Source organism: Chelon labrosus (assembly GCF_963514085.1).
Source record: "Chelon labrosus genome assembly, chromosome: 3".
NCBI lineage: Eukaryota > Metazoa > Chordata > Actinopteri > Mugiliformes > Mugilidae > Chelon > Chelon labrosus.
This window is the reverse complement of record NC_140339.1, coordinates 14,817,005-14,830,606: the sequence shown is the minus strand read 5'-3', so window position 1 is coordinate 14,830,606 and position 13,602 is coordinate 14,817,005. Positions and strand designations below refer to the sequence as shown.

General features: G+C 41.8%; 1 protein-coding gene across 1 annotated transcript in view; it reads right to left on the bottom strand.

Annotated features, from left to right (window-relative positions):
- Positions 1-13,436, bottom strand: part of LOC311485639 (insulin-like growth factor 1 receptor) — a 40,397-nt gene extending 26,961 nt beyond the window's left edge. Inside the window, exon 1 of the mRNA XM_084541181.1 lies at positions 12,915-13,436. Within this exon, the coding sequence (XP_084397307.1) occupies positions 12,915-13,317 (403 nt within the window). The 5' untranslated portion in view covers positions 13,318-13,436. The remainder of the gene's footprint in view (positions 1-12,914) is intronic.
- Between the last annotated feature and the right edge of the window lie 166 nt (positions 13,437-13,602).

Below are 13,602 nucleotides of genomic sequence, written 5' to 3'. Positions count from 1 at the left end.
TGTGCTGAGAAGGGCCACAGTTGCTGCATCAGGGTAACTGCTTCGTTAAATAATTTTAAGCTTATAAATAGTAGTCGTATCAGTCCGCAGGTCACCGCAAATGAATCCCTCGGGACGGAGTGCAAATGTGGCGTTCACACCAGCCAAAAACCAACCATCCTGAGGGGAAATGCTCCTGGTTTCGGAACAGCGAATGGGGTGTGAAAGCACCCTAGGCTGTTTAAAATGTCCAGCTATTTAAGGTCCAACCCCTACTGCAACTTCAACAAACAGATCTTCTTTAACAACCAGCCAACCACTACCTATAACCTCATATCTGGACAACTAACAAGAGGTTAACATTGTTGTAAAGTGGTATCAGAGGTAAGTACAGTACGGGCTGATACCCAATACTGGCATCAAATCTACCTAAAATGAACAGATAAGCGGTTGAAAGGATGAGATAAATGTAATAAATGAATGTTTGTAGTGAACAGCTAAAAATCAGTGGATGGACGAGCAGTTTAAATAGATATAAAAGTGTTTCATAAACAGTTGGAATAAATAGAGGGCTTATTGAGTTAATCTTGCAGGGTTTGTGAACGTCACTGCCACGCAACACCTGACCAAGTGTATGTCTTACGAGAAAAATGGGTCAAAGCAGAGGCCTAAATATGTGGTTGCGTACGGCAATGCTAAAACACCTGAAAGAGTTACTGTGGGCATGTTGGTACGGGGTAGTGGTGACAAAATGAAAAATGAACCAGAAAGCCTAGTTTTAAGGCTCAGCAGACACAAGGGTGGCCGTTTTTTCTCTTTCGAGGCAGGATTGTACAATTGTGGAAAATAACTACAGCAGCATTCAATTTCCCGCACAAACCAAAAAAAAAAAAACATTCCCCCACTTTTTCTCCATAGTCTTGAATGTTCAGTGCACTTGTCCTCGCAGACAGTATCTGATACTTTGGTAATCTAAGTTCCACGAAGGCGGACAGGCAGACAGAGAACTTGATATGAGCAGTCAGTGTGAAAATATGATTGGTATTTAAATAATGTTTAAGGAGCGATGATACGTGTGGAACTGTTAAGAGCAACAACAAGGATTGTTGACAGAGCAAATCATAATCATATTCATTGTAAATACCCACTGTAAATTGGGTATTGACGGTAAATACCCAGTCAAAGCAACATCAGAAAAATGGGCTGAAGCTAGTCTAAACAGAGCCAACGGTTAACCTTGTGGAACTTGTTGGGAACAAACATCTGTTGGATCAGCTGACATTACAGGATAACTCCAGACAAAAGAAATTCCTGGCATCCCTTTGTTGACTGACCTGGAAAAGGCAAGACTAATCAAATACTTTGGTCCCCCCAGAGGCTCCACAGAGGCCACACAATAACAGGGCGGATGAGGTTTACCAGGAGCTATCACATTAGCTGTTTTTTGATACCTGCAGCTCCGTGATAAGTTAAGATTAGGACCGATATCACAAAGGCTACAGATCCAGAGGCACGGTGAGAGTTGCAGAAATAACAATGGGAACAATGAGAGTCTGTCACTTCGGATAGTTGCGTCTAGGTCAAACAACAAGACTGCTGAAACCTTAGGCACAGGAGATTTGGCCCTATCACATAGTCTGCCACCCTTTCAAGAATCTGTTCACAGTGTGTGGTGGCACAAGAATGAGGGTTCAAACAAGTTATGAAATGAGACACAATCTAATGTTGTTACTCAAACGAAATTTGCTAATACGATGCAGACAGAAGAATGGAGAAAGCTCCTAAAGCAGGATGTTAGTGTGTCTTTGTATGTGTTTTTGAGATGGCATTGAGGATGTGTTATTTACATACAGATAACTAGCAGAATAAAAAAAATAACTTTTGCCAAAATATGTAAACAAACCAACCACACAATACAAAAGTTTAACACAACTTGTTGAAATGTGACATGGAAGCTAGGGCTTGGCTACAGGTCATAATCTCAAAATTGGTGAATTGGCCACGGTCATAAATCAAATTTAAGGATATATTGATGACACGCAAGTAAATATGTTGACATCCTAGCATGTAATGTGTGACCGTGAAACATAAACAGTGTGTATCCTCCAAACAATATGCCTCATTGTAGGAAAATGTCAAACTGGAGTAAACGATGGAACCACAGATGGATCACTAGTCTTTTCAGTAAACACAACCTGTCAACTTCTTCATTGCTTTTCCTACCACTTAATAAGTAGAAATCTTATATTGTTATTATAAATGAAAAATTGAACAACAGCTTACAACTAATTCAGTGATTCATTCACTGGTTTGAGAAAAGAGGACAAGGCATCGACAGAATCAGTGTCCACCACAGGTTGATTTTGAAGGAGTTCTGAATTCAGTCTATCCAAAAACTTCGAGTCTAAATGTGTCCATTTAATTAGTAGGTACATAAAGGCCCACACGCCCCCCCCCAACCCCCCCAAAACACACACACACACAAACGTGCTGCATCTGAAGGAGTTGTCTGCATTCCTGAGTCTTTGTGTTTGTGTGTTTGCTTGCCGAGGGAAGACAGAAATATCTCTGGAATTTGATGGAATGGATGAAGGAGGCAGAGTATAAGATTCCCATTCACCTTGTAGAAGTATGGCCTGGTTAGCTGTGCAAATGACCTACAGTGCATCTCTGGCAGCCTTAAAACACGCTTTTAACACCACAATTCAAGGCCTGGATGATATGCATATTAACGTAGCTTCCCATGATAGGCGGAGACTCTGCTTGACCGAAGCCAACCACACGGCACCATGTGTGGCATGATGGGAAACGAAACAACGACAACAGGTCAGAGTCAATATATTTGAAGTAAGTTTTTCCACTTTTTCACCATTGATTAATAATGTGCTAGACTGGATGGGCGCTAGTCAACGCGTGCTTGCTATCAGAACCAAAATGACTGGAGATTTCCAGTAAGGTCAGTAAATCTTCTCTACAGATTATTTAGTGTCAGCATGAGGGTTCTCCAACATGTTACAAGAACCAAAATGTTTGTGTGTACCAAGTGTCATTACTGTTCCCAATCCCTCCACTTAACACTACTCTACACCTATCAGGCATAACATTATGACTTTCTAATATTGTGTTGGCCCCTCTTTTGCTGCCAAAACAGCCTTGACCCATCAACGCACGGACTCCACTAGACCTCTATAGGTGTGCTGTAGTATCTAGTAGGGAATCTCTTGGCACCTCACGATTCGATTCGATTCCGATTCTATTGTGTTGATCATTAGAGAAAGAAAAACAGATGAATTACCTTCTCTAATTTTTTTTAGAATTTACCTTACAAACGGTGAAAGTCTTGTCGATCTTTCCTCCATCCTCAAAAAATCCAAAATGCTGCCATACGTCAGCTTTTAAAGAAGCCGGTGCAAGTCTTATGACTGTGTCTCAAATGGCGTACTTTCGTCAGTACACTTCGATATCATGCACTATGAGCACTATGCACTTACGTCCGTAGTGCGTAATTTTCAAAAAGGTAGTATCGTCTCAAATCGGGTGCTACGCCTATACTTACCGGAAATGACGAATGACTAACGCCGTATTTTGATTTTGACCGCGAGCGTATATCGAGCAGCAATTTAATAGTACTACGTGTAAAACAGCAATATAGATCATTTTCATTAAATGTCATATTATAACTTACATCTGTATGGACCTGTAAAACTGCTCCACCACCGCTTCCAAATCACTGCCGCCGATATCAGCCGCCACTATCGCAAGTTTGAATTGGGTTGATAGTCCCTCCCCTTCCGCTTCGTAGTCAAGATGGCTACCGTTTAGGGTGGAAAGTGTGCAGCGTTCCACACTCAGCTTTTTGACCGTTATGAGTACACCATCCGGGTACTTGCAGTGCACTTCGTCTCGTTGGAATTTTCAGTGTGAACGCCCTCACGTACTCAAATTAGGTATTGTAAGTGCAGAAGTACGCGATTTGAGACACAGCGCATGTAAACAACTCGCACGTGTGTGCGCATGCGCGTATAGCAGAGAATCAGCAGGCCAGAGAGGAGAGTTTTCTGTTGAGCTCCGCAGCAGGCGCACAGAATATTGCAGCGGGCGAACTAATTAAAAATTAGTTGGAGAAGCCTCCATAGATCGGACATGTTTGTCCAGCACATCCCATGGATGCTCGGTTGGATTGAGATCTGGGGAACCTTGGGGCCAAGTCAACACCTCAAACCATTCCTGAACCATTTTTGCCTCGTGGCAGGGCGCATTTTCCTGTTCAAAGAGGCCACAGCCATCAGAGAACACCATTTCCATGAAAGGGTGTACATGGTCTGCAGCAATGCTTGGGTAGGTGGTACGTGTCAAACTAACATCCACAACTCAATCGTCTGTTGGATAGGACCACACGGGCCAGCCTTCACTCCCCATGTGAATCAATGAGCCTTGGTCGTCCATGATCCTGCCGCCGGTTCACCACTGTTCCTTTCTTGGACCACTTTTGACAGATACTGACCACTGTAGACAAGGAACACCCATAAGAGGTGCAGTTTTGGAGATGCTCTAATCCTGTCATCTAGCCATCACAATTTTGGCTCTTGTCAGACTTGCTCAAATCCCTACGTTGCCCATTTTTCCTGCTTCTAACACACTAACTTTAAGGACAAAATATTCACTGCCTTTTATATCCCGCCCACAAACAGGTGCCGCGTTGAAGAGATAATGTGTGTTATTCACATCACCTGTCATAGATCATAATGTCATACCTGATTGGTATATACCGAGTATGTTATGATGTGTTCTTTATATTCTTAACAAACGCAGAAAACGGATGAGCCACTAAAAGATTTCTCATTTCTCATAAGTCATTTAATGTGGTCACTGTTGAGGGGAAAAATCGGAAAAGGCCTTTTATAGCAAAACAAACTATTCCGTCCAAATCCAACCAGCTTCAGATCCACAAACAGGAGATTCACCCAAGTCCCTGGTCACAGCTCATCCCAATCTTGATGGTGTTAACAGAGCACAATTAAAGGCCACATAATTACAGTAGGCACTCCAACACAACCAAACCAGTAATGTTCTCTTCCAGGAATTCCAGGCATGGGTGTGACTGTTCACTAAAAGCAGTCATGGATGTGCCTGGTTTACAAAGCAGCCCCTATAATTACCAGCCTCCGGGTTCTGGGTCAGGGTAAGGGGTGCATGAGTAGTTGTGTGTCATCATACTTTGTGATTTCTGTTGTGGCAATAAATGACTGCCTTTACTACGCTGCCTGCTGTAGGTAAACACAACCAAAATATTACTGCAATTCTCAGAAGACAAAAACACCATGTTTGGGTGTATTTTCAGCCCGTAACATTTTGCTGACTGCTTCAAAAACAAGAGAGCATCAGTATGACTCAAATAAAAGAATCTGGTTGGATGTTTCAAAGCCTGGATTTAAAGCCAAAGGTCTGGATATAATAACTGCATCTAGCGAACATGGTGATCTATATATATTGCTGTGGAACCATCTAAAAATAGATCTAAGCGGCAAGGTCATGCATGGGCATGCAAGTTTATTTTGATAAATTCTCTTGCAATTACAGTTACTAAAAGGGCCCCATCAATTCTGAAAGAAGGCAAAACATTACATTTTTTTTTTAACCAACTATTCACCAGGCTTATTTAGTTTTAGTCCAACAATGTTCTGCTACCCTTGCAACTGCAAGCACTGGATTTGACCACACAAAGTCAAACATGCATGACAACATCAGCATGCCATCACAGAAGCAAAAGATACAAAAAATTCTAATTGTATTCATGTTGTCAGACAAGCTAAGCTCCTGCATGAGTGGGTGCTAACGGCCAATTAAAGGCTCTGTTGTGAAATGATAAGATGGTGACCTGATTTAGGTAATAGTTTTTGGTTTGAAAAAAAAAAAAGGAGAAAGACATGCACACGGTTTGCCAAAACTCTTATTTATAGCTCTTTAATATTAATTCATAGTGGAATCTTTGTATATAAATTTAAGACAGGAGGGACCCTTCTCGTTCACTTTCAAATCAGGGATTCCACCACAAATAACCAAATGCCCCCTGGCCTTCTTGTCTATCTACAGATTAGTGAGAGTATCAAGTGAGAGTGGGTGTCCGTGTTCAGTACATGATGGTATGGAGCTAATCATAGCAGAGATTAGACGAACATCAGCAGGAACTAGTAGTAACTGGACTTCCTTAAGCCCTAAGCGCAGGGTCACACAAGTTAGGCTGCCGAGATAAAATGACCTCTCTGCTCAGACAGGCTCCTTTGACTTGCATTTACTCAAACATTCAGGGGAACCTCTGTTAATTCTCCGTATAGACAACATAATGTGTTCTATACTTTGTCAGTGTCAGTAAGTAGAGTGCTACTACTGCTGTAGGGGAGCCTTGCTATCACATACTGCTGAATTTGTGTCCAGAGGCAGAGCCATGCAGTAGTTATATAGGCACTCAACAAGTCATTTCACTTCAAACACAGTTGAGCCGTTGTTATGCTTGACACACTGGCCATTGTTCAAACCAAGTGTGAAGTCAACACAGCACCAAAATCTTTTATGGTCGCACCTGAAGCGGGTTTGACTCGCTGCAGTCTTTTCCTAAATGTTATGCGTCACTGCTGGGAAAAATACAAACTCTACATCGTTGGAAAAGCCGCACAAGAGGTAAAGGAAATAGGTTATTCAAACACACCAGTGGTTTTTCCAGTTTTCTACCGAATGTCTTGTGTTTACCAACTGCAACGATCTCCCTCCACAGGTTTTGTGCCATCCGGGAATCCCTGTCCTCCCGCACGGATAGATTGTAGAGATGGATCTGCTCACAGACCCATGCTTCCAGCTCGGCCACTTGACATTACGAGCCAGTGGCACAGTTACAAAAATTCAGAGGTGCATGACCAGCTGCAACAACACCTGAGCACACCGCACAACAGCGGCGCTGAGATCACTCTTGTAGCACTCCTGTGCAAAAGCAAGAAAAGCACTATGCTTTACACAGAAATACCATCAATCCAAACGAAAAAGCTTCAACACCAAGCTTTTGCATAGTTTTTACAAACCGCTTCATACTAAGAGCTAGGCAAACACTGGGCCAATCCACAGCGGATCTACCACATCCAGAAGCAACCAGATAACCAGAGGGGATAGGAGTCCATAACTCACTCTCTTTATCTCTCTTTCACAAACATGCGGCAGCGTGTTTTCCTGCTAGACAACTGATAGTGTTTCCTACATGTCAGCTATCACGCACAATTTCACAGATGCTGCAGATATGTATTCAGCCTCAGCAATTTGCATTCTTCTTCAAAAAAAAAAAAAATCACACCAGTATATTTTACAGTACAAACATGGAGTATAAACAGACCTTCTGGTTGGCTGAGATCGCCCTACATTTGATAGATGACAGCGTACAGTAGAAGAAGAGATAGAGTGGAAAGGAAAAGAAGTACTCTCTGATCTCATTAGTACACCTGTGATCTGTCTAGTCCATCATATACAGCATATCTACAATGAGCAGATATCAGACAGTATAATAACCCAGCATATGTGTCCGTCAAGTCTATATTTCTAGATTTAGAAATAACCTGGCCACTATAGCAATTTGTAGTAAAGTTTCCATCGTGTTAATGATAAAATTGTTGAGGTTTTTGTGTGGTTTGGTTTTAATAACCTTGTTTTCATTTGTACTTGTATGAGTTTAAAAAGGCTTTGTACCATAGATTAAATAAATCAGCCCGGAAGGTGCTATTGTAAGTGGACAAAGGGCAAATATGTTTGTACATCTCTGATGTGGACTCTGTGTGGAAAGAATAAATAAAAAGTAAGAGTGAAACTGAGATCTATTGTGCAACCAAGATGCAACCGAGAGCTGTGAGTCAATACGGAGATTATGTTTCAGTTAAATTGTAAACTAAATGCTTTTACTTGCAAATAACAGGCTTTATTCCCTCTATTGATTCCATTTTTCACGCAATATCAAACTAAAGAGGCAGAAATGACTTTTAAAATAGGTATTCTGGAACTTGGCATATGAAAATTTGATCTGAGGAAATGAGGTCTTCTCTCCTAGCCCTTACCCACTTAATCCAAAAACCCCAAAAGTGAAATTGGGTCCACTGCTGTATGTCGGGGTCTTTTTTAAATTCCACCACTAGAAGTCGCCAAAGTTGGGGACAATCGAGTCTTCCATTAAGTTCAAAAAACAGTTTTTAATTTATTATACATAATCCTGAGCACATATGCTGTCTACACTTACTTTTGTGTTGTAATGTTAGTGCATTAAGTTCATTACCTAATGAGGAAAACACGCCAGCAAAATGCCTATGAATAGAAATGTACAAACACTGACATGTCAGGTACGGTAAATTAAGCTAGTGGCAGGCTGAACCACAACCCAGAAGACAATCCTTCTAGTTTAATGTGTAATCCCTTCAGCCAGGGGTTAACAAAAGGCAAAAATTCCTTCCAGTAAATCCCAGAAGACCTACTTTGTACTTTAATGATCTGCTTTCATCTCTTCAGACCATACAAAGCACCGGAAAAACATCCCCCATGCTGTTCAATGTGTGAGTGTGTGTGCGGGTTGCTGTGTTTGGGGGAGTAAAACAACGTGTTCGCTTCCCAGCATGCACGGACATGGCCATTCTTTGGAAGAAGTCTATGAGTTATGAACAAGACCAAAACACCCAAACCCGATTCCAAGAAACAAATGAGCGAAGCAAACACGGGAGAATGCAGCCCCCACCACCATCACTACAAAACTTTCCCAGAGAAATAAAAAGGGTTTGAATTTTATTTTCCCTGCAACAGTTTTATGAATGAGTTCTGGCTGAAAGCATGTCCTCTATATAAACCTAATGAAAACAGGGTTAGCACTTTTCCTTTATGTCATATATTGATCAGATGAACGGCTGGGTCTGGAAATGCACCAAGTTTACGAGTTGAGTCTCATGCCACCACAGCAGAGGGCCTGTGAGCAAGGCACACGTTTAAACAATAGATCAGAGATAAGATTCCTGAAGCTTGATACAGGGTGTTATCACAGGAGACTACTGACTATCATGATAACATGGTTTGCTTTTACTGGTATAAAATCAAGTAAACAACACCAGCATAGGGGATATATATTGAGTTAAGTTTATTGTTTCCTTTGAGTTGCCGGCACATTTAAGCTTTGCCAGTTCACAAAAATCTGGAGTAATGGCAGCAGCTAAAGACAATAAAAACAAATAAAACTTAACTAATGTGGCAGTTGTTTGGTTTTCCAATGTCCAACATTAAACAAACCCCTAAACTGTGCAAAGTTTATTAAAACTAAGACATAGCAGTACAACAAAGCGGGTGGCAGAATCTGAAACAAGCGACCTTGCCAGACCTTGCATGAACATTTGACCTGGGCTATCCATATGCAAGTGGCCAGCTTTTAGTACCTATGTTCGTACCTGGCATTGAAATGCATCACCATTTTGATTTAATCTCAGTTTCGCAAATAAACACTGACATCATTTGCAGCTCAGTAGAATATTCTTCCTGTCTCTTATGCATCCCTACCGCTGTATCAGAACCAAGAACGGCTGTTTGTTGTGAGTGTGTCATGACACATATTTTCCATCCTGACGAAACCTGCACTAAGCTCATAACATTGAACCCTGGAATCTTCCATACACAATGTAATTTCACCGCTGTGCCGTTTGAAGCAGTGCTACTAATAATCTCTAGTAATAAGTTAAATAAAGACAACAGAGATTATTGAGGAGGTACGAAACGAATCACACGCAGTGTACTCATATTCAATGATTTAATTTGCTAATTCTTGTTTATATTTATTTATTATTTAGTAACTCTCAACAGCTACAAGGACAGAATATTTTAGAAGTTTCTCATTACAAATGAACTGACATCACTTGCGTTGCTTTTTCCTTTTCAAGCGATCATTTATAATAGTCCTAATGTCTTTAGAGGATAAATAATAAAAGTGTGTTTCCAATTACAATCAGCACAAGCCATTAAAGTTAAATCTTACTCAACACTTTGTATGCTAATTAATGACAGAATATAGTACAACAACATATTTCCTGATTAGGTTCACACTGAATAAATCTGAACTTTGTGATAAATAATATCACTTGGTTAAAGTTTGAAATGTGTTCTTCATTCGTAGATGTTGTGTTATTGAAGTCATTGTGATTATGCTGAAATTTAAAAAAGGGAATTTTTGTTTAATATTATGTGGTAAACCAGAGGGTTAATCGAATATTCAGAATATAATCAATAAATTAATTAATTGCAAGATGTGGTAGCCATTAACATTATCAAAAAGCCTTGGTTTGTTAAGATGTTGTAAACAATCAATTGCAGGAATGAACCACTGAACCACAAACATTTTGCAGAGGTAGCTTTACCTCTTTTGAAACACGAGAGAAGAGTGGGATGCAGCATAAGAAAAGCGCTGTTTGATGATATTGAATATTAGTTTTAATGAAACCACCTTTAAACATGTTTTGTCTTGAATTCATGTTGACAGAAAAAAATCGATTAGAATCGTGAATCCAGATTTTTATATCGCCCAGTCACACTTTACCCATTTTATGATTGTGTAAATGTGTAAATTTAATATTGTGAATTTGAATATTGCGATTCTTCGGATTTCATTCCCAATTACGGCGATGAGAAAGTATTTGGCCTGTTACTGTGATTTTGTCTGACTGTTTGCTAGTCAGTGCCTGGGACTCTTTGCGGTTGCTTCCTGTTCTGTTGTGTTAAAAGAACTTGATGAAAAGAGAAAAGGTTTTCAATAGAAGTCTGAATGATTTACGGTAGAAGTTAAGCTTGTTTTGGTAGTTGGTCAGCCCTACTCAGTACTGTTTGGTCAGCCAGTCAAACAACTCCAGCTATCGGCCTTCCACGCTTTAATGAAGCCTGGCTTTACTACCACCAGACCTCTCCAATAAACTGCCTAATAAATAGCACAACAATGCAGCGAGAGCAGTAGTGCTCATGCTGTCTGAGATCAATTCTGTTTTAAGGCAGCAGCAGCAGCAACTGATGGCCCATTTGCCCTGGCTGGCACACTCCCTCTGGAGCCTGGTAGAGTGCTCGTGCACCTTCATGGGGTCATTCTCCTCTTCTTCTATATTTAGTCTGCTTAAACTGACTTAACAAAACATGTCAACCTCTCATATAGGAAGATGGCAACCGAGCACAAACGCTCAAGTCATGCCTAAAAGTGTCTCATCTGCTCAGTTAGTCGGGTTCTGAAATATTGCTGAGAGACGAGCTGCAACCCGGAGGCTTTGGGGCGAGTGTGGTGAAATTATCTGGACATGCCATGTCTTGGGATAGCGGTAATTTAAAAAAAGACTTTTCACCCAGACACGACTTTAACTGTGCTGGCACCAGTTAGCCAATAGTACAGCAGAGCAGAGGTCTGTGTGTGTGTGTGCGCTTGTGTGCTGGGCTCTGACGTCACACAGCTGTAAACTAGAGGAATGTGGCCCCAGCAGTAGTACTTGCAGTACTTTTTAACAGCGTCTTAGCAGCAGCAGTAGTAGTAGTGTTTGTGTGGCTTTTATTTAAAAACAATAGCAAAATCTACTTCCTGTCCTTCAGCGTCCCCCAGCACCGTGTGTAGCCTCAACAGAGTGGAGACAGACATGTGGCCTTTAATCAGGAGACACTTTTTGTAACGGTCGACCTCGGTACCACTGTCTGCTCGAGTAACTGACACATAGACAAAAAGTGGTGGAGTTTATGGTGCAGCAGGTGGAAGCAGCATGGCCTTCCACTATATAAAGACACAACTCTAGATAGAGCTCATGGTGTATTCACTCACATCCATATGATGACTGGTTAAATGATCGAGACTGGTACAACTTATTCCCCCTCTATGAGTCTGGGGCAGAGGAGATGTCTTAAGATTTCACAGTGGACTCCAAAACACAAGAGAAATGTTTAAACGTCCATCCATCAAGCACATCCTCCTCTAACATATTCCACCTCCTGATTTCTTTCCCAGCACGTCCACCCGCTGTCACTCCCGACAACCCACAAAGCAGGCCAGACGTGTGTGCGCGTGTGTGCTGTAATTTGCCTGTTTGCGTGAGCGAGTGTCTGAGCTGCGAGTGCGTTTGATGAAGATGATGATGATGACCCCGTGTGTGCACAGACATGCACGCAGTCCAGGCCAATCCCGCCACAGTTCCATGTCACAAGACTGAAAACATCAACATGCTGAGTCTGCAGCAAGGCGCCAGTCACCGGGGGAAACAATTCAGCCAGACACACACACACACACACGCACACACTCAGTCAGCCAAAACACATTGTCTGAAAAGCACCAGCAAAACAAGTCATCTAAAACCCTGCAGTCGTAAACACAAAATTAAAGGCCGCATTCACACTCATTGAACTCGGTGCAGTTTAATTAAGCTCTGGAGTCTTTACTACTTTAATTTGGTTTGTTAAGGTATGTGAAAACAACTGAACTGAACCGGCACATGACACCTGAATATATGAGCCACTGCCTCTTTTAAGAGAAAACAGCATTAATACATGTGATTACACAGAACGAACAGATCAACAGAACAATATAACGGACAGTAAATGCTCATAATCAGAAAACAACATAAAACAAAGTAATGGAATGAGGCAAAAATCTCGTCTGAACTGGCACTCATCTTGTGTAAACACCAGAGATAAATATATTAAAGTTTCTGCAGACAAGTCAGTCATGCATAGCATCATCTCCTAACTTCCCTCATTCCTCGCAGTCAAAACACAACGGTTAAAGCAATTAAAGTGACAGGTAGCAGGGATCAGCTGCAGATCTGTTCATCACGCTCCTATATACACATCTACGCATAGCAGGTCAGAGGCTAGACTTTAAATCCCTGATGAGCTATCATATGTGACATTCTGCTTACCTCTCTGGCAATGATTGGAATTCCAGCAGCGGTAGTTGTAGTTGTTGTTGAACATGGTCTTTCTGCACTGAGGGTTGTTTCCCATGATCCCTGGACAAACGTCACTGCACTCCTTGGACTGCTTGTTCCCGGCGATGTAGTTGTTGAACTCCGCGTCCATGATGAGGGACCAGTCTATGGAGTCCAGGTAGCAGAGCTCGGGGTTCTTCTCAATGCGAATGGCGCCGCGAGTGATGTTCCTCAGGTTGTACAGGCCGATGTCCTTCAGGCTGGTCATCTCAAAGATCACCATGGCGTAATTGTAAAAGAGGTTGCGACCACGGATGACGGTGAGGTTGGGGAAGAGAGTGCTCAGACTGTCCAGGCCGGACACCCTGAACAGCAGCAGGTAGTCAGTTATCATGGTCAGCTTGGGGAAGCTGAGGGAGCGGAAGATTTCCTGGTTGGCGTTGTTGTTTTTGTCACCGATGAGGAGAATCTGCAAGTAGCCCTCCACCACCGTGCAGTTCTCCAGACGTCTAAATTCACTGATGTCATTGCCAATGTCAATGCTGGGACCACAAACTGGAGAGGGCACAAAAAGAAAAGAGTGAGGGGACATTATCCATTAATTTCAAAAGTTAACATCAAACAACCTGCTCTTTTTCTTAGGGATTTGTTTTCTGTATCTTGGCGTTTGATGCCGTCT